The sequence below is a fragment of the Equus asinus genome, chromosome 14 (assembly GCF_041296235.1).
Source record: "Equus asinus isolate D_3611 breed Donkey chromosome 14, EquAss-T2T_v2, whole genome shotgun sequence".
NCBI lineage: Eukaryota > Metazoa > Chordata > Mammalia > Perissodactyla > Equidae > Equus > Equus asinus.
This window is the reverse complement of record NC_091803.1, coordinates 49672934-49697352: the sequence shown is the minus strand read 5'-3', so window position 1 is coordinate 49697352 and position 24419 is coordinate 49672934. Positions and strand designations below refer to the sequence as shown.

At 45.7% G+C, this 24419-nt stretch overlaps 1 protein-coding gene across 6 annotated transcripts in view; it reads right to left on the bottom strand.

The window, feature by feature from the left end:
* Positions 1-10118: 10118 nt before the first annotated feature.
* Positions 10119-24419, bottom strand: part of LUC7L (LUC7 like) — a 29688-nt gene continuing 15387 nt past the window's right edge. For 3 of the 6 annotated variants that reach the window (XM_044747116.2, XM_014848830.3, XM_044747115.2), the window contains 7 exons: positions 22115-22225; positions 20874-21017; positions 16364-16540; positions 13593-13681; positions 11923-11952; positions 11292-11459; positions 10119-10477 (listed from right to left, as the gene is read on the bottom strand). In XM_044747116.2, coding sequence (XP_044603051.1) covers positions 10336-10477; positions 11292-11459; positions 11923-11952; positions 13593-13681; positions 16364-16540; positions 20874-21017; positions 22115-22225 — 861 coding nt within the window. In that variant the 3' untranslated portion in view covers positions 10119-10335. Of the gene's footprint in view, positions 10478-11254; positions 11460-11922; positions 11953-13592; positions 13682-16363; positions 16541-20873; positions 21018-22114; positions 22226-24419 lie in introns of all 6 variants that reach the window. The other 3 variants (XM_014848831.3, XM_070485350.1, XM_070485351.1) reach the window with 1 other exon arrangement.

The following is a 24419-nucleotide window of genomic DNA, read 5'->3' as shown; positions in this document are numbered from 1 at the left end:
GTTCTTGGCACCTTAGTAGAAGATTAGCTGTCCGTAGATGTGTGGTTTTATTTCTGGGCTTTCAGTTCTGTTCCATTGATCTGTGTGCCTGTTTTTATATCACTACCAGGCTGTTTTGATTACTGTAGCTTTGTAGTACATTTTGAAGTCAGGGATTGTGATGCCTCCAACTTTGTTCTTTTTCCTCAGGATTGCTTTAGCAATTCAGTGTCTTTGGTTGCCCCACATGAATTTTAAAATTCTTTGCTCTATTTCCATGAAGAACATCATTGGGATTCTGATTGGGATTGCACTGAATCTGTGGATTGCTTTGGGTAGTATGGACATTTTAACTATGTTTATTCTTCAAATCCATGTACATAGAATCTCTTTCCATCATTATCTATTTCTTTCAATAATGTCTTATAGTTTTCATTGTATAAGTCCTTCACCTCCTTGGTTAAATTTATTCCCAGGTACTTGATCCTTTTTGTTGCGACTGTAAATGGAATTATATTCTTGTCTTTCTGTAAGTTCATTATTAGAGTACTGAAATGCAACTGATTTTTCTAAGTTGATTTTTCACCCCACCACTTTACTGTAGTTGTTAATTATTTCTAATGGTGTTCCAATGGATTCTTTAGGGTTTTCTATATATAGGATCATGTCATCTGCAAACAGCAAGAGTTTCAGTTCTTTACTCCCTATTTGGATTCCTTTTATTCCTTTCTCTTGCCTAATTGCTCTGGCCAAAACCTCCAGTACTATGTTGAATAAGAGTGGTGAGAGTGGGCATCCTTGTCTTGTTCCTCTTCTCGGAGGTATGGTGTTCAGTTTTTCCCCATTGAGTATGATGTTGGCTGTGGGCTTGTCATATATGGCCTTTATTATGTTGAGGTAATTTCCTTCTGTCCCCATTTTGTTGAGTTTGTATCATAAATGGCTGTTGGATCTTGTCAAATGTTTTCTCTGAGCCTACTGAGATGATCATGTGGTTTTTATTCCTCATTTTGTTAATGTGGTGTATCACGTTGATTGATTTGTGGATGTTGAACCATCCCTGTGTCTCTGGTATGAATCCCACTTGATCATGATGTATGATCTTTTTGATGTATTGCTGTATTTGGGTTGCCAATATTTTGTTGAGGATTTTTGCATCTATGTTCATCAGCGATATTGGCCTGTAGTTTGCCTTTTTTGTGTTGTCCTCATCAGGCTTTGGTATCAGAACGATGTTGCCCTCGTAGAAGGTATTAGGAAGCATTCATCTTCCCTAATTTTTTGGAATAGCATGAGAAGGATAGGTATTAAATCCTCTCTGAAAGTTTGGTAGAATTCCCCAGGGAAGCCGTCTGGTCCTGGGCTTTTATTCTTTGGGATGCTTTTGATGGCTGTTTCAATCTCTTTACTTGTGATTGGTCGATTCAGATTCTTTATTTCTTCTTGATTCAGCTTTGGGAGATTCTAAGAGTCTAAGAATTTATCCATTTCCTCTAGATTGTCCATTTTGTTGGCATATAGTTTTTCATAGTATTCTCTTATAATCTGTTGTATTTCTGTGGTATCCATTGTTATTCTTCCTCTTTCATTTCTAATTTTATTTATCTGAGCTTTCTTTCTTTTTTTCTTTGTAAGTCTGGCTAGGGGGTTGTCAATTTTATTTATTTTCTCAAAGAACCAGCTCTTTGTTTCCTTGATCCTTTCTACTGCCTTTTTTGTTTCAATAAGCATTTATTTCTGCTCTGATTTTTATTATTTCTCTCCTTCTACTTTGGGCTTTGTTCTTCTTTTTCTAATTCAATTAGGTGTAGTTTGACATTGCTTATTTGGGATTTTTCTTGTTTGTTCAGGTAAGCCTGTACTGCAATGAATTTCCCTCTTAATATGGCTTTTGCTGCATCCCATGAGTTGCTATGGTATGTTTTCATTTTCATGTGTCTCCAGATATTTTTTAATTTCTCCTTTAATTTCTTCAATGATCCATTGCTTGTTCAATAACATGTTTAGTATCCACATCTTTGCCCCTTTCTCAGATTTTTTCTTGTAATTTCTAGCTTTACAGCATTGTGATCAGAAAAGATGCTTCTCGTTATTTCAATCTTCTTAAGTTTATTGAGGCTTGCCTTGTTTCCCAACATACGGTTTATTCTTGAGAATGTTGCATGCACACTTGAGAAGAATGTGTATTCTGCTGTTTTTGGATGGAGTGTTCTATATACGTCTATTAAGTCCAACTGGTCTAGCTTTTCATTTAATTCCACTTTTCCTTGTTGATTTTCTGTCTGGATGATCTATCCATTGATGTGAATGGAGTGTTGAGGTCCCCCACTATTATTGTGTTATTATTAATGTCTCTTTTAGGTTTGTTAATAGTTGCTTTATGTACTTTGGTGCTTCTGTGTTGGGTGCATGGATATTTATAAGTGTTACTTCTTGATGGAGTGTCCTTTTGATCATTATATACTGTCCCTCTTTGTCTCTCTTTACCTGCCTTATCTTGAAGTCTACTTTGTCTGATTTAAGTATGGCAACACCTGCTTTCTTTTGTTTGCCATTAGCTTGGAGTATCATGTTCCATCCCTTCACTCTGAGCCTGTGTTTGTCATTGGAGCTGAGATGTGTTTCCCTGGAGACAGCATATTGTTGGGTCATGTTCTTTAATCCATCTCAACTCTGTGTCTTTTTATTGGAGAATTCAATCTATTCACGTTTAGGGTGATTATTGATATATGACGGCTTACTGCTGCCATTTTATCACTCATTTTCTGGTTCTCCTGCAATTCCTTTGTTTCTCATCCTGTGCATTTTGTTCTACCAATCGAGTTATGTCATTTTTTCTGTTGTGTTTCTTTGTTTTCTCCTTATATATTATTTGCGTCTCCATTCTGCTCTTTTTGTTTAGTGGTTACCCTGAGGTTTGTATTCAAAATCTCGTGGATAAGACAGTTTCTTTTCTGATGGCCTCTTATTTCTTTAGACTAAACTGATTCAGTCCCTTTCCTCTTCCCCTCCTAAGTTGTTTTTCTCACATCTTGTTCCATCTTACGAGTTTGTGGTTAAAATGACAAGATTATCTTTGTTTTTGGTGTTTTCCTTCCCTTTGTCTTTAATGCTATACTTGAGTATTTGCTATCCTGCTCTGATTCTATCTGCCTATTTATCTCCTTACTCCATGCTTTGTAACTCCTTTCTACCCTGCCTTTTTTTTTTTTTTTCAGATACGAGGGCCTTCTTGAGGACTTCTTCTGTGTATGGGGCGGGGAGCGGTCTCGTGGCTACAAACTTCCTTATGTTTGTCTTGGAAAGGTTTTATTTCTCCATCATATCTGAAGGATATTTTCACTGGGTAAAATATTCTTGGCTGAAAGTTTTTGTGCTTCAAAGATTTGAATATGTCATTCTAGTCTCTCCTAGCTTGTAAGGCTTCTGCAGAGAAAACCACTGAAAGCCTGATAGGCGTTCCTTTGTAGGTTATTTTCTTCTGCCTTGCTGCCCTTAATATTCTTTCTTTGTCATTCACTTTTGCCAGTTTCACTACTATATGCCTTGTAGTAGGTTTTTGTACATTGACATATTTAGGAGCTCTGGTAGCCTCTTCCACATGGATTTCCATCTCCTTCCCTAGGTTTGGGAAGTTCTCTGCTATTATTTCTTTGAACAAGCTTTCTACTCCATTATCCTTCTCTTCGCCTTCTGTAATACCTATAATTCTTATGTTGCATTTCCAAGTTGCAACATAATTGCAATTAAATATTTCTCAGAGACTTTCTTCTTTTTAGTCTTTGTTCTCTCTCCTCCATCTGGAGCATTTCAACACGTCTGTCTTCGATTATGCTGATATGCTCCTCTATGCTGTCCACTTGAGCATTCAGGGAATCCATATTTTGTTTTATTTCTTCCATTGTGTCTTTCATCTCTAACATTTCTGATTGATTCTTTATAGTTTTGATCTCTCTTGTGAAGTAGCTTCTGAACTCGTTGAATTGTTTCTCTACATTCTCTTTTAACTCGTTGAGTTTTTTCATGATGGCTATTTTGAATTCTTTGTCACTTAGATTACATATTTCTGTGTCCTCAGGACTAATTTCTTGGTTCTTGTCATTTTCTCTCTGGTCTGGAGCTCTAATAGAATGTTTGATATTGCTAGAAGGAGTGCCTCTTTTTTCTCATTCTGGTGTTATCTGGTCGCAGTTATCACCTATTGCCACTGGGTGGGGGTCAAGAGCCACGTATTCTGAGGTCTCTGCCTTCAGCAGAGATCCCAGGGCCTGGAGCCACACTGTATGGGTGGGGGGAGGGGCACTTTCTCCTGAGTGCTCTCAAGTTTTCTCCCTCTCCTCTTGCTATCTGCTCTCCTGGGGATGTTGGCTTGATAAGGTCACCCCCCACCCCATGAAAGCTTTCACCCTGGTAGAGATCCTCCCTCTAGCTGCAAGGGCCCTCAGGGATCCTAGATGTTCCTGCAAACGAACATCCCCTGCCCTGTTCCTTCCCTCTTGGAGGCCTCCTGCGGTCCCAGATTGCAGTCTTTAGGGCAGTGAGCAACGTTTTCTCTTACCCTGTTCCACCTCCTCTGAGGGGGGCTCCAGTCTCTCTGCCCTCCGTCATATGGCTGTGTGGGTCTCTCCAATGTTTTTTGTGTTGTGTGTGGAGGTCCTCTGTTGGAGTATGACTGTCTTTTTCGTTGTATAGTGGAGGAGAGAGATTACTGGGAAAACTCACTCCACCATGATGCTGACATCACTCTGCCTTCTACTGGTTTTTTCGTTTCAGTTCATTTATTTCTGCTCTAATTTTTACTATTTCCCGCCTTCTGCTGACTTTGACCTTTGTTCTTTTTCTAATTCTGTTAGGTACAGTTTAAGACTGCTTATTTGACTTTTCTTGTTTGTTAAGGTGGGCCTGTATTGCTATGAATTTCCCTCTTCGGACCACTTTTGCTGCATCCCATATGAGTTGGTATGGTGTATTTTCATTTGTCTCCATTTTTTAATTTCTCCTTTAATTTCTTCAATGATCCATTGTTCATTGGCATGTTGTTTAGTCTCCACATATTTGTTACTTTCCCTTTTTTTTTTTTGTAGCTGACTTCTAGTTTCATAGCATTATGGTTGGAAAAGGTGCTTGATATTTAAGTCTTCTTAAATTTATTGAGGCTTCCCTCGTTTCCCAATATATGGTCTATCATCCAGAACGTTCCATGTGCATTTGCAAACAATGTGCATTCTGCTGTTTTTGGATGAGTGTTCTATACATGAAGTCCATCTGGTCTAGTTGTTCATTTATTTCTGCTATTTCCTCATTGACTTTCTGTCTGGATGATCTATTGATGTAAGTAGGGGTGTCAAGGTCCCCTACTATTATTGTGCTGTTGTTACTATCTCCTTTTTAGGCTTGTTAATGGTTGCTTTATGTACTTTGGGGCTCCTGTGTTGGGTCCAAATATATTTGTAAGTGTTATGCCTGCTTGGTGGAGTGTCCCTTTTACCATTATATACTGCCCCTTTTTGTCTCTCATTAACTGTTTTATCTTGAAGTTTACTTCGGCTGATATAAGTAAGGCAACACCTGTTTTCTTTTGTTTGCCCTTATCTTGGAGTATCGTCTTCCATCCCTTCACTCTGAGCCCGTGTTTGTCTTTAAAGCTGTGTTTCCTGGAGGCAGCATATTGTTGGGTCTTGTTTTTTAATCCATCCAGCCACTCTTGTTTTTTTTTAATTGGAGAATTCAATCCATTTACATTTAGAGTGATTACTGATATACGAGGGCTTAATGCTGCCATTTTATCACTTCTTTTCTGGTTGTTCTATATTTCCCTTGTTTCTTGTCCCATATATTTCAGACAGCCAATTCAGTTTGGTAATCCCCATGATGGTTTTCTCATTTTTCTCTTTATCATTTGTGTCTCTCTTCTATTTGTTCAGTGGTTACCGTGGGTTTGTATAAAAAAATCTTGTAGATGAAATGGTAAATTTTCTGATAGCAGGGCTTGTTTCTTACTCTCTGTTTTATACTCTCTTCTGTAGGGAGAGAGGCTGGGCTCAGCTGGGGGGCTGATTAGCCTTGAGTCCCAGGCACACTAGACCTTGGGGGGGGGGGGGTGCTCCAGAGGTCTTGGCTGCCTCAGAAGGCAGCCCAAGAAAACATAATGCATTGTTTTATATGACTACATATTTATATACACAGTATTATGTACAATACTATTTTGTATATTTGAAAGTTGCTGAGTAGAGCTTAAAAGTTATCACCACAAGGAAAAAAACTTTTGTGACTACATGTGGCTATGGATATTAACTAAACCTACTGTGGTGATCACTTCACAATATATATGTATATGGAATCATTATGTTGTACACCTGAAACTAATATGTTATTTGTCAATTATACCTCAATAAAAATCTTTTAAAAGGTGGCGACCTGGGTCTGGGAGTCCTCTCTGCTCGCCCCTCACCACTGCTCCTCTCCCAGACTGTGAGGACAGCACAGCATGGGCACCCTCTGCACAACCTCCTTGGGAAAGCAGCCCCCCAGCACGAAGTCAGGCAGCAGGTGAGGAGGCAGACACAATGCAGCTGGAAGACACGACCATGGGAACCAGGAGCCCCAGGGAGGGACAGAGGGAAGAGCAGGAGCAAGGGGCTGGAAAGCACCAGAGAACTGTGAGTGCTCAGGTAATACCCTCAGGGACATCTTGGGCCTTCCCTGTGGGCTCCTGGATGACCTCCGGGGGAGGGTAGGCCACCTCAGCTGGCACTCCTGTGGGGATGGCCAGTCCTTCTTCACGGGCTGTGCTAGAGACCACGGGGACCTAGTGGCAGACCTTGTGCCTGTCCATGAGCAGCCATCAGCTTTGTCACCTGCAACCCAGCATGCTGGGCCACATGGTGCTATAGCCTCATGCACTGGAATGCCCAGGTTAAGCAACTGTGGGGATGCAGGTGAAGTAGAGGAAGGGTTGTCTAGGGGGCTGGCAAAGGAGCTGTGCAGTGGACATAAAAGGAATATGTTGTGTCAGCAACTGAGGACATGATGATACCACCCTCTCTTCCTAAGGTCCAAACAGAACAACCACTATACTCTGCATGTGCCCTGAGGGCAAGAGCTGGGACCCTGCTCTAAGAAGTCAGAGAGCATCTCAGTTCACATCCCAGAAGAGATGTCATTCAGGGTTTGACACTGGCACCCCAGCTCCTGGGACCCCCTCTCCTGCTGCCTCCACATCACATACAAAGTGTCTGCCCCTATTCCAGCTCTCAGTGTCCGGATCAGCAGCCCCAACAGCCCAGGACACTCACATTCTTGGTACTGACACAGGCTACAGCGTGAATGAATCTTGCACACTATGCTCAGTAAAAGAAGCTAGTCACAGGTCCCTTACTGTGTGCCTCCAATTACACAAAATGTCCAGACCCAGAGAGACAGAAAGTATGTTAGTGGTCATCTAGGGGTGGGGAACTGGAGGTCAGGGGGAGTGACTGTCAATGGGTACAGGATTTCCTTTCGGAGTGATGAAAGTGTTCTGCAACTACACAGTGGTAAACTAGATAGCATAACATTGTGAATATAATAAAACCCACTAAATTGTACACTTTTAGAGGTTAAAATGTTGAATTTTCCCATGTATACTGATTGATATGGAACAATCTCCAAAATATATTGTTCAGTCAAGTGTAAAATAGTGTGCCTAATATATTGCTATTTGTGTGTGGAGGAAAGTTCATTTGTTTATATTCTTGTATAGGCCTTTTTGGAAGAAAATACAAAATACTGGTAACTGAGATCCCATTCAAGGCGCCTGGCAGTTAGAGAAAACGGGAGATTTAGGTTCCATTGTGTAACTTTTTGTGCTATTTAAATGTTTCTATATATATGTATTACTTGAAAATAAAAACATAAAGCATGCCCAAATTAAAAGAAAAATGTTGCATTTCATGTTGAGTTTATTGCAATCAAAAAAAAAACCTACCAACAAAATAATAAAAGAGGTGTAAGTTTTTGGGCCCCTCTGCAGCCCAAGAGAAAGCCTTAGGGGGTGTGGGGGGGCCAGCAACCTGTTTTAACAAGTCCTCGAGCTGATTCTGACACACGAGAAAGTCCAAGAACCACTCAAATGATCCAATGGTGCCCGAGGGCAGGACCAAGTGTGGGTCCCAAACCCCACCGAGGCCACCATCCCATTCCCAGGTGGAGATCACTGCCCGTGCACACCCCCTCCCCTAGGAAGCCCTCCCAGCTCCCAAGCCCAGCCAAGTGCAACCAGCTGCTGAGCATCCCTACTGTTCTAGGAGGATATCCACATATCTGCAAGACACAATGAGGGCTGAGGGCCTCCTGGTGAACCCCAGGGTATTTGCTCCCCAAGGATGGGCCCTGCTCTGGACCCTTTGGACTCCCATGCAGGCTGCAGGGCCAGTACAGTTCCTCCAGTCCTTTCTTCCCCGGATTGTAGCCGGGGGGCTGTCTCGACCCCAGCCCCTACCTGCTTTCGTGCTGGGACCCCAGGCCTACTCCTAAGTCCAGGGACATCCTCCCTCTGCCTTTTCAAAACCACCCCTGCATGGACGGTGGTAATGGCTGCACAACATGAGCACACTTAATGCCACTCAACTGCAGACTTACAAGTGGTTAAAATAAGTCTTAGTGGATTTTACAACATGAAAAGAAAAAAATACTCCACTCCTCCAGGAGATGAAGGACAGAGGTGGGAGGTGTGCCCCCACCAAGCTGCTCAAGCTGGGGTGCCCTCTGCCTGCTTCAGTCCAGCCCTCAACATGTCACAGGCCAGACTGCACAATTGAGTCAGGAACCCATGACCCCAGCTCTCATCCTCTTTGCCTCTCCCCTCGCGGGACCACCCTTATCCACTTGAGGCTTTCCACCAATTTGTGTCCACTTCCAAACTGAACAGGGCGTGCCTCTATCCAGCCAGCTTGGCGTCCACACCACCTACCAAGCAGAGATGTTTACCACCCACTTTTTAGTAGTCTCCCACTATGGGACCAGAGTATGTTCCAGTGAGGTCGATTCTGGTCTGGCCCAGCCTGGGCAGCAGGTGTAGTGCCTCTTGGGTGGAGGGACACCCTCCTGACACTGCACTCCTTTCCCATGCACAGCCAGCCAGGGAACACCTGTGTCACAGGCCAGCAGAGCAGTCCACCTACCCACACGTCCTCCTAAAAGGGGACAGACAGTGGCAGCAGAGTCCAGAGTAGGACCAACAGCCTCATAATGGTGCTAGTGGCCACAGATCCAGACCCAGGGCCCATGTGCACATGGAGCCAACCAGCCTCTGCACAGAGGGGTGGGGATCACTGCTTTCACAATGTGGCCATCAGAACCTTCCTCCAAAAACAAAGAAAAGCCCCCAGAAAAGTCGAAAAAGGAAGGCCAGCCCTGGTGGCCTAGTGGTTAAGTTCAGTGCACTCAGCTTTGGCAGCCCAGGTTTGGTTCCCAGGCATGAACCTAAACCACTCTGTTAGCAGCCATGCTGTGGTGGTGGCCCAAAGTAAAAAACAGAGGAAGACTAGCATGGATGTTAGCTCAGGGTGAATCTTCCTCAGCCAAAAAAAAAAGCCAAGACCTTCCAGTTACCCTTTCCCGAAGGGCTCATTTTGGTCTCGCAGGACCTGCAGCAGAAGAGTTGAGAGTGGGTGACAGAAGCCCTCCCTGAGCGTGAGTCAAATTCCAGCACTCTGCTCTGAGGACGCCATGGCTGTGATGTGGATATTGTCCAAGAGTCTGTCTTCGCCCTAAGTAACTCTAAAAGGGGAACTGCAGGGTAGCTTGCCTGAGCTGGAATGCCAGGTTAAGGCCACACTAACAGCAGACCAGACGGGCAGCCCTTCCTAAAGAAATGGATGCAGAACGGGCATGTCCCTCACCCCCATTGGAGCCTACTGTGTCTGCACTGAAGGGCAGAGCTCGGCAGCTCAGACTCAGAAAGGACATGAGCAGACAGCCCTGCAGACAGCTGTGCACACCTGGCTCCAGTCAGTGTGTGTATAGTAGGGTCAGATGACAAAACTCAAAGGGGAATCCAACAGTAAGCCACAATTTCTGAGGGTGCTGCTGTGTCAGCACCTCCCGTGGGAGGGCCATGGTGACGTCTCTTGAGCACAGAGGGACAGCAGAGACCTCACTGCAGCAGTCAGGAGGCAGTCTGTCAGATTTATTTATTCCTACTCAACATAACCCCAGAACACAGGAGCAACTCTGTACATCTCTAGAAACTCACAGCTAGCTCCAAAACAATAGAAATCTTAAACTACAAAAGATGAGTTGTATCAGCAAATATAAAGGGTAACTTTAAGCCGTGTCATTCGTTTATCAGACTATTTACAGTGCGCAGGCGTGGGTTCAGATCTCGCCAGCCTCCTTCTCCTCCGACCTCCGAGAAGCCGTCTTCCCGTTGGAGCTCTCGAGCTTCCAGTCCGGGGCCCCCCGCTCGCTCCGTCCGTGCTCCCAGGACTCCTCCCTCGACGCCCGCTCTCTGGAGAATCTGGGAAAGGGGAACCAGAGGCTCAGTAGAGGCTGGCGCTCCCCCTGGCTGGCTCCTCAGGCACCAAGAACTTGGACCCTCAATGCCAGGTCAGGGAAGGCCAAGACCCATCATACCTGGGGGGAACCCACAGCAGGCCAAAGGGCAGCCAGGCCTGCTGTCTCATGCCCATCTCACTGTATAGGTACCGTTAGGCAGCCACTACAAAGTGACATTTGCAAAGATTTCTAATAACAGGGAAAGCTTTCGCTATAATGTAAATGGAGCGAAGGAAAATACAATAAAAGTACACATATAGAATATAATCCATTATATAAAATAATATAGAAAAAAAGACTAAAATCAAGCATACCAAAGTGCTAACAGTGGTTGTCTCTGAAGGTGACCATGAGCGGTGTTTTTTGGTCTTTCCTTAAAAATAAACAAACCAAAAAAACCCCACAACAGAGGTAAGCAGGCCTGGTCAGGACACAAGTCTCAGGGGCTCTGTGTATGCCAGTGACGGTGAGTATGCAGCCCCTGAACACAGCAGGCCACCTGGCAGGGGCCACGCCCATGTCTGACCGTCAGCACAGCCTCTCAACTGTCCCAGCCCTAAGTCCATCTGCTCTCAGCTTAGGGCTCCCACTCACAACTCCTCCAGCCCCAACACTCAGTCCTCCAGGTGCCCAGCCAGGCTCCTGAGCAAAGCCCAGCCCCATCCCTACCAGGTACAGCCAACAGGCCCTGATGACAGACCCCCAGTGGACCCTGGGAACACAAAGAGAAGGGGCTCACTCCTGGTTGCAGCTACCGAAGGAGTCAGAGTAGTTACTTGTATTTCGCACTCCGGTCTCTAGAAGCCCGGCGGTGGCCCCGGCTGTGGCTCCGGGAACGGCTGCGGTGGCGCCGGTGTCTGTCTCGGGACCGGGACCGGGAAGACTTTCGGCGCTCTCTGGAGGTAGATCTTGACCGCCTCCGACGCCGGTCCCGGGAGCGCGACCTGCAGCACACAACCAGAAGGCTCTGTAGGTGGTGATGGCCTCGCCCAATGCCCCTCCTCTCGCCACAGGTTCTGCTTGATGCTTTACTGATATCTCCCCTTTCCTCCCACAAATTTACAACTGGGGTTTCACAAGAATCCCATCAATTAACCTCTGGTCAAAAAAAATTATGGCCAGACCTTTTCCACTGATACTTTCTGAAAGCATCTTGCCAGGAACCTCCTGGCCGCCCTGCAGGCCTCTGCCGGACCCTCCAACTCTCAGTGACAGTGGATCCCTCTGCTGTGTTAAGCCCCAACCAACTCAATGACAGATGGGGCTCAAGCCTCACCCATGCCCCACCCTTCACTAGCCAGCCCTGCCTACCAGATACTAATCATGAAGTTACAGAAGTTATATGAGAAAAATGCACGTGGAAAAGAACACTTGGCTGAGAACACTGGAATGGATTTGGAAACCTACCTCCTGCGATCTCTGGTTCTTGATCCAGACCTAAAATGGAAAAAAAGATTAACAATTTCCCAAAAACAGATCCGCCTGAGGGAAGGTGCCCCAAGCCCACAGGGTGGAGAAGGGTCAACTTGCCACAGACCTGTTATTTTCTAGCTGCTCACTCGTTCTCAGGCCTGTAGCACCAAGTCTCAATGCTCATGGGATGAGACCCGCTCCCAACCCCTAGCCCCGAGCTGCTATGTGGCAGAGGGAAGAAACCAGCACCCAGGGGTCAGAAGCTGCACCGAGTTCAACAAGTGGCTTTGCCAAATCTGTACAGTAGACACTAGCAAAACCACGCAGACAGTCATGCAACAGACACAGGGCTGGGCAGAATCCGAAGTCACCAAAAGACACTGAAGTTAATGCAAAGCCTCAAGTTTCCACCACAGGTTCGCTGCCAGGTGAGGGTCACACGGGCTCACTGGGAAATACGCTACAACCAGCAATCCAAGATGAGCTTTACGACGAGGTCTCATTTACACCTGCTCTACAGCAGAAATTTACAAGATTGCCACCATGTGCTAAGCAGGAAGTGACAAAAGATGCTCACACACCATGTGGCTAGAGGATAATCTGACAAAGCCTCTTGGAAAGCAATTTTTGCAACACCTACCAATATTACTATACTAAGTTCCTTTGTCCCAGAAATTCCAGTGCATTTTACAAAACACTCAAACATATACAAGGATGACCACTAGAGTCCTTGTTCAAATAGTTTTATAAAAACTTAGTCATCAAAAATTAAAATTAAAAACGAGAGGCAAGAAGACCAAAGACAAACAAGTGGGACTACATCAAACTAAAAAGCTTCTGCACAGCAAAGGAAACCCAGGAAGAGGAGAAAATATTTGGAAGTCTCTCAGGGATCTCAAACCAAATATGGCCAGAGCCAAATTCTACTCCCCACATCCTCCTCACCCCACTACACTGCTCCCAGTCGTTCCAGCTCTGTAAGTGGCCATTCCAGGCCAGAAACTGTGAGGCCAGCTCCAGTCTCCCTTTGCAAGCCTTACATCCGTCTACCAGCAAATGCTATCAGTTCTACCCCCAGAACACACCCAGACCGGTCCAGCCCTCAGCTGGTTCAAACTGCCACCTCCCTCTTCCGGACTCTCCCCAAGCCCCTCACTGTTCTCACTGCCTCCATCCCTACCACCTACTCTCGTTCTCAACAGGGCAAGAGGTCCCGCCCCTCCTCCACTGGCGCCAAGGCCATTCTGTGGGGGATCTCACCCACAGCAGGGCACGGCAGTGTGACAGAGCATGCTCCAGCTCCAGAGAATCTCAGCTCCTGCCTGTCCTATTGGTGAAGGGCTGCACCCACAGGAGGCAGGGTGCAGCGAGGCCTTCTCCCTCTTCTTCTTCTTCAGCCCTTGGGGGATGTGTACCTCTCCAGGTTAGAACCTGGTCTTCTCCACAGCTGCTTGTGCAGCATGGGATGGCCCTGTTCCTTGTTGCACAACTGTGCACACACAGGCCCTCCTGGGCCAGCCAAGACCTCATTCAACTGAACAAACTGCATGTCTGTCGTTTCTGTTAACGGCCAGGTAGGGACTTGGCGGACCTCAACTGTCACGAGCAACACTGCAGTGAATGGAGAAGGGGTCTCCTCGGGCAGGGCACGGCCAGGGGCTCACCTCCTGCTCAGCCGCTCCTCCCGCTCCCTCTCCTCTCTCCTCCTTAGTCGATCCTGATTTCTCTTCTCCTGCTTTTCAGCCACAGTTTTCTAAATAAATGAAAAATTGCAAAATGAGAGAAGAGCAAGTTGCACAAACTAGAGTGTGAACATTGTTTAACAAAGCACCTTTATACAACCTCAGCATTGGGAATTTAAAAATCTAAGAGAAACTCTTACAAAACAGGAACAGTCATTTTTAAAACCTCTTAAACAATGGAAAACACATGAAAAAATTGCTTTATCATTACATTCTATCAATTCAGTGACAAACTGCATCTTCTAAGAGGAGCTGTACTACTAAGTCACAGGAAATTTATCACATTGCTTCAAATCAATCCAGAAAGTTAGTTTTTTTCCCAAAGGAGACTCCACGAAGTTTACGGTAAAAGAGAACACACGTGTCTGACCAAACACACCTTGCTGCCAGTAGCCAAGCTCCTGAGGTCAAGGAGCAGCCTGTCCTCAGGGCGCTGCACTGGCTTTAGCCCTGGCCTCACGGAAGACAGCAGGCCGGGGGAGGTGGGCCATGAACCCACCACAGCTGGCTTTCAACACCAAGCTCAACCCTTGACTCATTGGGCTTGGTTGTGAAACAACGGAAAAGAAAATGCAACAGGCAGAGGCGGCCTTGAGAAACTTCACAACTGGACCACTATCCACCCAGCTCAGTTGAGAGCACCAGGTCCAATCTGGGACCACATCAAAGCACTAGGTCCACACACTCCACCCCTAATATCAACCACAGCCTTTCAGTGTCCTCATCTCTCTGCCAAGTGAAATGAAGCCCTGAGGGGAAGTCAGTAAGAGTAGTGAGCCAAAAGGGCACCAGTCTTCTCATGTCCACAAAGGTGTGAAAGATTATCTTAAACCTCAGTGCGAACTGGAGCCAGGCCCTCAGGATAAGAGAGCACAGCAAGAACTAGGAGAGGCCAACTCTCCGCTGCAAAGCACTCGCAAGGTGTGAGAGCCTTCCCGCCTGACCCCTCCAGCCTGACCCCTCGGACTTTACTTGTCCTGTGCCGGGAGCAGGCACAGGAGGATGGGCGAGTTAGGTTAGGGTGCAAGTTTCAGCAACTCAGCACCATGCAGACTCTTCCTACAGCAGATATGACCAAGAACATGACTGTGGTCTGACATCACTCTTTTCCAAACCCTCCCTACTCTCTAAAAAACTACCCTCCCACACCTGCTTGCTTTCACCATCCTGGGTCTACCTTGGTGCGTGACCTTCAAGTGTGAACACCTCTGGGACACCGTGAGTGAAGCCACCTCTGATTAGGGCACAGAACTCCCATCCTTCTTATCGTTATGAGGTGAACTTTCAAATACGTTTTCTGTTAAAGAGCTATTTATCAAAACCTATGTTTGTGTTGTTTTCGTCAACTATATACTCATAACCGCAATGATAAAACATGTTTTCTAGATCAAGTTCTTAAGGTTTCAGGGAAAGAAATTTCAATATATTCACGTTTGTGATGCAGAGATACATGTTAAGAAAAAAATAAAAGGCTTTTAGGTATAGGACAAAATTATGGGGTGATATGTAATGGGAATACAATTTAAAAGAGAAATGGGAATGTGACATTTCCAACTACTAAGGAGTATATTTTTAATAAGGATGGTAGTGGACACCACCAAGTCATTATTACATTCTACTGGCTACCTACGAAATATTTTTACATCTTTCTCCTTTTTTTTTTCTGAGTAAGATTTGCTCTGAGCTAATGTGTTGCCAATCTTCTCCTTTGTGTATAAATATTTTTACATCTTTCATACCTATAAACATATATGAAAAACACTCCAACTTAAAAATGTATGACAAAGTGTATCAGGTTTCAAAATTCTACTAGGAATGCAGGAACAAAATGTTTCAATACCAGTGGTTGAGAATATCCTCATTGCCACCCCAGCTCCCTCTCCTAGTGCTAAGTTCATACATCACCTACTGGGGACCCCGCTCCTCTGCCACCTGCTACTCCTTCCTGGGGGCAAAGAGGGTTCTTGGCCTTGATTATCATCCAATACCGCATGCCTGTTCTTCCACAAGACTCTAGGTGTCTGGAGGGAAGGCCTGCATATTACCCAACGTCCCACCCTAGCAGTCCCAGTATGCAGCAGCAAGACTCCATAAGTTTGAAGAACGACAAATCAAAGTATCCAAGACATGATCACCTTCCATTCTCAGCTTTCCGTACCCAAGATGACAAATGTTTTAGAGCCTAATCCAGAAAAACAAGGCGGCTTGAGGAAGGGACAGAGGTGGCCAAGGTGGGAGGAGGGCTATCAGAAAAATCCCATCACTTTTTCAACCTTCTGAAGAGGCTGAAAAGCAAGGGTCAGGATGTGAGACCTGTCCAGCCTAACCACTCTCTACACATCTGCCGCTCTGTCCACGGAGAAAACTGGAGACAACTGGCTCTTTCCCATCTCCAAACAGCAGTCACTCTAGAGATGCTTAAGAACTGTCTGTATCCCGGGGCTGGATTCAGCCATTTTCTTCTGTGAACAAGGTGGTACAGACTAAATAAGTATCCAAGGTCCCTTTGGATTCAGAGAGCTTAGATCTCTTGTGTGAACGAAGTGATGAAATCTCAGTATTTCACTATAAAAACTCAAGGCATGTTCTTAGAGAGGATTAAAACACAAGGTTTTCCAGAAATAAAGAAATGTAAAGATGATCACAAGACTTTTCATTTCAGGTTTCTCTAGAAACGCAATACATTAACGTACCCTCAACTGATCAAGCTTCTCGCGGATCTGAATGAACCCTAAGTGTAACTTGCCCCCGAAGTGGTCTGCAAGACGACGGTCATTGTCATGGAGGCCCAGGTAGGCTGAGCAGACCTCACACACACGCAGCTTCTGCTGTTGAAAACTGGACGCGGGCATGGAGTTTCTGTATTCTTCCTGGAGAAGAGAAGAGAGTGCTGAAAGTGAGGTATACAGAACTGCCATCAAATACTCAACCCCGCAAAAGGAAGTATCTGAAGGGACTACAGAGGTTACTTTTAAATAAATAAAAACTAGATGGTTTTCAAAGCTTCAGGCATTTGTAGCCAATTCAATTTAAAATCAACTAACAGTCACGGTTTCAAAGCCACAGGGAGCATTCAAAACCCTCGGATGAGCAGGATGTTGTCTGTTTCCAGAGGCCAGCAGGGAAGGCAGGTCTCCACTACGCATGGTAGAGAGCTCTGTGAGGACCAGAGAAGCAAGAAGGGAGAATCTTCAACGTGAGCCTTCAAAAAGCAAAACTAAACCAAATAAACAAGCAAAACACACAAGAGCCATCCACAGAAATTGTGTCCCAACGTCCAGGAAATTGTCTCCCAATGCAGCCCCAAAAGTTAAAATTTGGATGGACAAATAGATTAGACACTATCTTCAAAGGAGAAAGTTTGCACAACAGAAGAGAACAAAATACACTCCCTCCTGCAGCCTCTATGTCCGAGTCCATCACAAGAACTCACTCACTCAGCCTCAAGGCAAATACATGAAATACAAAGGAAAAGAGCAGGACGTGGTTAACTGCTGTTTGTGCTCAAGTTAAGAACGCTCCCTCAAAGCCCAGGTTTAAGAAGTGCATTCCAGAGGCAGCCCTGACAACCCAGTGGTTAACGTTCTGTGCTCACCACTTGGGCAGCCTGGGTTCACTTTCCAGTCATGGAACCACACCACCCATCTGTCAGCTGCTATGCTGTGGCAGCGGCTCACATAGAAGAATTAGAACAACTGGCAACTAGAATATACAACCACGTACTGGGGCTTTGGAGAGGAAAAAAAAGAACACATTTCAGTAGTCATTTATCCTTACTTAAAGGGAGACCTGAACGTAAGTAAGGTTCCATTAACTCAAACATTCAAAACGTTCCCTAGAAAATGCAAATTAAAATAAGATACCACGTCATTCACTCAACTGGCAAAGATACAGAAAAACAGGCACTCTCACACTGCTGGTAGAAGCCTACGGTTGGTCCAGCTAAGGTGGAGTGTAATTTAGCAATCGATCTGTGAAAGCGGGACATGTATGCACCGTTACCAGAAACACTCCTTCCAGGGACATATCCCAGAAAACTCTCCCACATGCACCAGCAGACAGGTGCATGGACACTCGCTGTAGAGCTCTCTGTAAGGATGAGAAACCACCAACAACCTAGAAAACCACCAATGAATGGTCATGTGTTCATCAGATGGAATCCCGCAGCAATGAATTGACTGAGAAGATCTAGATGTAGCAACACGGAGGGATCTCAACACAACACTGAGTGAACAATGGAAGTGGAGAGCAGACACGTACAGGACGGCAGAATTTATGGAGGATTCTTCAACTGCACAGAGTACACCACACACACACACCCCCTCTCTCTCTTCTCTTATGGGTACACATGTGTAATAAAGTGAGAGGACAAGACCGAAGATTATGTTGAACGCACACGTATGCCTGCCTCTGGGAAGGGAGATAACTGGGGCTAGCGAGGGGAACTTAAATTTCCATTATAATGTGCTACATCTTTTATTAAAAGAGAAAAGGGGGCCAGCCCAGTGGCGTAGTGGTTAAGTTCACGTGCCCCACATCAGCAGCCTGGAGTTTGCCAGTTCAGATCCTAGGCATGGACCTACACACCGCTCATCAAGCCACGCTGTGGCAGCGTGCCACATACAAAATAGAGGGAGACTGGCACAGATGTTAGCTCAAAGGCAATCTTGTTCATCAAAACAAACAAAAACAACAAAAAAAAACCCTAAGCAAAAATGATAAATGTGGTGGCTATACAGGTATTTGTGATATTATTCTGTCCCTTTCTATAGTTTTGAAACTTTGAATGCCACTCTCTAATATCTTTCAAAATAAATTCTAGTTATGCTCAGTGAAAAAAAGCCAATCCCCTAAGGTTACATACTGTATTATTCCATTTATATAACATTCTCCAAATGACCAAAACATAAAAATGGAGGACAAGTTAGGGGTTGTCAGGGTCAGAGAAGTGGGTGTGGCTATAAGAGGGCAACAGGAAGGATTCTGAGCTGATGGATGCTCTGTCTTGACTGTAGCAACATCAATATCCTTTCTATGCTACTGAGCTGTAGTTTTACGAGATGCTAGCACTGGGGGAAACTGGATAAAGGGTACACAAGGTCTCTCTGTATTGTTTCTTAAGACTACTCAACACTTGCCTGCTACTGAGAAGAGAAAGGCCCCCAAGATACCACACCACCACAGAGACCAGCACTGCCGAGGCCTCCTCCACACCATCTCATCTTGCCTGGTGGTTTTAAGGAAGTGAAGTGATGCTGCCTCTTGGGGGTACTCACAGTGATGGGGACAAAAGACAGTGGCTGGGATGAGGATGCTAGGAGGCCTGAGCATGAACAGCCATGTGTCTCATATCTTGCTCCTGTCTCGGCTGTCTGCAGACATCCATGTGGTAAACCCCATATCTACAATTATTTTAGCCAATGTACAAATCTCTGAGCCATCCAAGGGGTTTCTGGTGTCTGCTCTGCTCTTCAAAGCAGGAAGGGCTGGGCCTCAGGGTGTGCTAAGAGGCCGCAGAGCTTCCCCCAACTCTGGCCTTTCTGGGGCGCTGTCAGCATCCCAGGAAGGCTGACTCTGTTCTACATGTAAACACAAGTTTCCCATTAAAGTAGACTAGGTTTAGATCTGGGGTAAGGATTTATATATAGGACTTATACAGGGATTTATATCTTGTGCAAAATGCAGGATTTAAATACCCTATTTTCCAATAATGGAACTACCCTATAAACCAGGGAACCTGTGTGGAACTTTACCAAGTCATGCCACCATGGTAATGCCACTCAAGGTATGTGATTCACAAACGTCACCTGCAACTGTCACATTCAAGACCCCAGTTGTCTTTTAGTGTGGTCACATGTAAAATATCAGATTTGTATTGTGAATTCTTTTCTCTTCTCTCTCATTTATGTTCAAGAATGGATTACACTGTCTACAAATGTCACCGAGGAGGGTGTTAGTCTGCCAGGGGCAAGAAGCACTATCTCAGCCCCAGACAAACGCACTGACCTCAACTCCGGCCCACGCTGGCCCATGGAAAGCAGTCCGGACAGCCCCACCCTGATACCCTATGGCTGTCTCTTTACTTGTCTCTGCCTCCCTGGGCACTGCGCTGACACCCACAGCTGCTGGCACTATTATGCATTCACTCAGTCACTACTGAGCTCCTACCACATGTGAGACACTACACTCAGCCAGGAGTCCAGTGATGACCCAAACCAGACCTGCCCCAGGGTCTCCTCAGCTCCACCTGGCCTCTCTGCCCCTGCCATTCTGATAACCTTCTCAGTCTGTGGGTCTCAGCAAAGGGGCCTGCCGGGGTCACCCTACCCTACCTGGAAAGCCCCTGCAACCCAAAGTCCCTCTCACACTCAGACTCCATTTCTTTTGAGCACCAATCCTCATCTGAATCAATCTCATACATCTGTTCACATTCCCTTCTGTCTGCACCCCTCCCCACTCCAGTGCCCTCTCCATGAGAGGAGGGCCTCTGCCGGCTGGCTCACAACAAGCAGTGCCTGGCACACAGGTAGAGCTTAGAGAGCATTTACTAAAGCAACACGCCAATCACTGTCTCCCTCTGCCTCTACAATTTCCAACACTCTCAAAGCCTACATGAGCCATCTCCAATTCCAGTGGTGCAGATTTGAGAACCTGAGGGTCTCTGACGAACATACTAATCTAGGAAGAAAACAACTGTCCTTGACTCAGTTTCTCCACCACACTACCAGTGTGTCCTGGTTTGGCACCCCAGCCGACACCACTTGGACGCTACCCCCAATCCACACAGGTTCTCTCTACCAAACAACACCCAGCTTTCATTCTTTACAGCAACCTGCACACAATTCCAGCTCAGTCATACACGCTGAACAACCACCAGTGCCCACCAACGCCCTCTGACAGGATGTGCTCACTAACAACTCCACTGCCTCTTCACTACCCAGGACTGCGCTCTACAAATGGGAATTATGCTCAGACCTGGCAAGTGACTGGTCTGAGGTCACCCGGGGGTCAAGGGGTCAGAGCAAAGATACAAACCCAAGTGTGCACTGACTCTAAAAATCCTGTGATCCTGTCAACATACACCCAATTCCCAACTCCTTCCCAATATTCAAAATAGGGAGGACGGCTTAATTTTAGCTCAAATGGTCAACTCTCTGGAGTTACGAAGTTTCCCCTTACTCTAAGATTATTTTTCTCACCAACCTCAGCTTCTTTCTTCTTTGCACGGACTTTCTCCACTTCCATAAGAATCTTCTGGGATTCGTCCACATTCCCTTCGGCTCCTAGCTGCTCGGCTTTAGCAAGAAGTTTCCCTATTTCTTCATTCAACTCATGTACTTTTTCTGCCTGAGGGGAGACAGAAATAATCAGGTAAGCAGTCATCTAAAAACCGAACACTGGGGCCAGCCCAGTGGTGCAGCAGTTAAGTTCGGACCTTCCGCTTAGGCAGCCCGGGGTTCACCGGTTCAGATCCTGGCCACGGACCTAGACACCACTCATCAAGCCATGCTGTGGCAGGCGTCCCACATATAAAATATGGGAAGATGGGCACAGATGTTAGCTCAGGGCCTATCTTCCTCAAAAAAAAAAAAAAAAAAAACCCCACAAAAAAACAAAAAAAAACCACCAAAGATTTTTAACGAAAAGAAAATGAGTATTTCTCTTGCTGCATTTCTGGTCTGCTCAGTGAAAAAAACTGAACAGCCCAAGATTCTGGCTGGATCACATGTGAACTGTAATAATTATGACATCCTTATTGCCACCGAAACTCTGACCATAAAGTAAACCTGTTCACTGCTCTCCAATAAAAACAGCAGCACCTGTCACCTCCAACACGGTCACAAGGATCATTTGGTCATTTTCTAGGCTGTCTTTTTTTAGGTCCTCTCTCAGTTCAATCTTCTGGGTAGGGGTAATGAAATGTCTAGGTTTAAATGCATAAATTTATACTGTAAGCACAATGCCTAATTATTGGGATTTACTTTCAGAAATAAAACAGGCCCTTTGGTCCAGTTCATATATCCTAAGAAATGCTTTGACAAAACTAAAAGGAGAAAACAATGAAGAGACTTAGCTCCACCAGAGGGGGCACAGAAGAGTAATGCAGCTGACACTCAGGCCAGGTCACAGATCGACCTTCTTCATTCCATGGTGTGAATGCACCACAGTTTAACTCTTTCCCTAATTTTTCCCATTTCCTGTTTTTTGTGGGGAGGTCAAAAAAAACATGTATGGTGGGAGGAGGGACAGAGGCAGTACCTCCTGGGGGCTGAGAGCGGGTTGACAGCCTTCCCTGGTTCCTGGGAACACCCAAGGTCGCACGTACTGCCCACCCAGAGATACACAAGCAGGGCTGATGGTGACCTATTAGCCCATCAGTGGCCCAGTTTTTACAAGCCAGTAAACTGTACCAAAAACCTGAGGTGAAAGGCTCCGAGGCGTACCTTCGCAGAAACTTCTGCACTGATCTCCTCCTGTGTCTCTGCCAGCCGCTTCTTGGCAAGCTCAGTTCTCCGATCACACTCAGCGATGAAAGACTCCAAGTGATCCATCGCCTAGCTCAGGAGAAACAGAGCGCTATGATCAATCACATGTATGGTCTCGGAACCCATTTGTTCGATAGGAAATACACTCCTGGGTTGGTTTCTTAAAGCCTGTAGGTTCAGTGGGAAGATCTTAAACTACACTACAGCCAACACATCCATAATCACATTAAATCAAGGGACTTTGTTAAACCAAATGATCGTTCAGAAGCATGGTCATCTCTTCTGATTTATTTATTTCCAAAATTTGTAAAAGGACCCCCATCCCTCAATAACATTTCCAAGACAATTTTGAGGAAAATTAAAACACTTGGCCATAATGAATAGTGTTCTGAGACTAGTGTTGGAGCCCTCTTCTGGTGAGTGGTGGGAGGTGCAGATGATGTACTCACTGGTCTTTGTGAGCCACGTAAATATTATTCCCTCAGTGCTGAGGGTAGAGTTCCCCCTTCCACCTCAAAACAAAACAATAGAAAAAGATTACTGAGAGCTGTGAATACGTTCAGTTATTGCCTACTGTCTAAAGTAGCAGGAAAACTGGTTACTACTTACCCAAAGAGATAAAGAAAAATAAACGCTAGAAATCTAACTGCTTACTCTGAAAAGAATTGGTGGGAAACAATACAATACAAATGAACAAGCTGTCACATATGCTAAGCAGTTAACTTGCCATAACTAGTCAAAGGCCCCAGCATCACTTCACATAAACATACAAACAAGACATCACTTTTCCAACTGTCAGGCTATGATCAGCACCCAGGAGTCAGCTTGCCAATGAGGCATCATGTTAAGTATGACACCAAGTGAGGTTGGCAGTGGAGGACGTCGGTAGACAGTATGATCTATCACAAAAAATAGAGAAAAGAAAACTTTGGGTGGAGATGATAATAAGGCAGGTGAAAGTTATGCCAACAGACCAAGTGGTGATTATCCATGCCCACTGCCCACCCCACCCCAAAGATGGCCAGGAGAGGAGTCAGCTATTAGGAAAGCGTGACACCGGAACGGACAGCAGGGATACTGGAGAGGGTTATGGTCACCTGCAGAAATCTGAAACACTCTTTTCAAATAAATGCACGTTTGGGAGTAGGGCAAGACAGGGAAGAGGCTCTGTGATGGTGCCAAGTCCGCCAGGACGCTGGAGAAAGGCTGAAGCATCATCCTCCACTGAAGCCAACTCTCAGATTTCACTCCACAATTTTGGAACTCAGGACTTTTCCATCGATGGTCATCCAGATATTCTCTGACAAACACTTCACTGTGTTCAAATCGAACAATCAGGAACGACAATGACTGGCATGCCTGCACACACGTACTTCCTGGAAAGATTACAGGTGACCAGCTCTGCTGACAGGGTCGGGACTTGCCAGGATGGAACAGCTCCTAACAGACCAGCCTGAGATGCCCAAGTTCACCCAGACACAGGCACTGAGACTTTGTGTGGACTCTACTGTATACCCAAACAGAGCGCTCTCACAGCTGAGGCAGACCCAGAGACCCACTCATCAGGCTCGGGTGGGAAGCAGACACCTGACAACCCTGCCAGGTCCTTTACCAATCAAAGCAAGTGCCTGCATCTTAAGCAGAATCCAAACTGGCTATGGACTCAAACACCTGATAAGCTAAAAGCTAAATGGTAAACTTCACCACACAGAAGCAGCAGACCGTAGAGATGTCTTTCAACTGCCACACTCTTTAAAGGATGGCTCTCTGTCCTACCGCCCCTTCCTCTTCAATGTGCTTCTCAATTTCGGGTTGGTTCCTAAATCAAAGAGCAGGTTTAAATGATCAAAAAAAAGATAATCAAGCCTAAAAGTTGTCCTAATCACAACCTACCACTTACTAGAAAGTCATCCAACTTCTGTAACTCAAGGGTGCTGTGATGCACCACGAACCACCAAGGGTCCCTGCACACAGCGCTGACACACAGGTCTCATCGCACACGCAGGACTACGTGGCGCCGCTTCCAACTCTGCCCAGCAGCAGTAACACCGAACGGCAATCAGTGAGCTGAGACAAGCCCTCGCTCTGAGCAGAACAGTCACAGCAAACGTGCGCCCCTGTGCTATGCTGCGTGTCCACATATGCCTCAAAATAGCTGCAGAGGCACTCTTAAGGTCTCCATCTCCCAGATGAAGAAACTGAGGCATAGTTTCCAAACTACTAAGGGGTGGTAGGAGGATCAGGTTGAGGATGCGAGGACCCG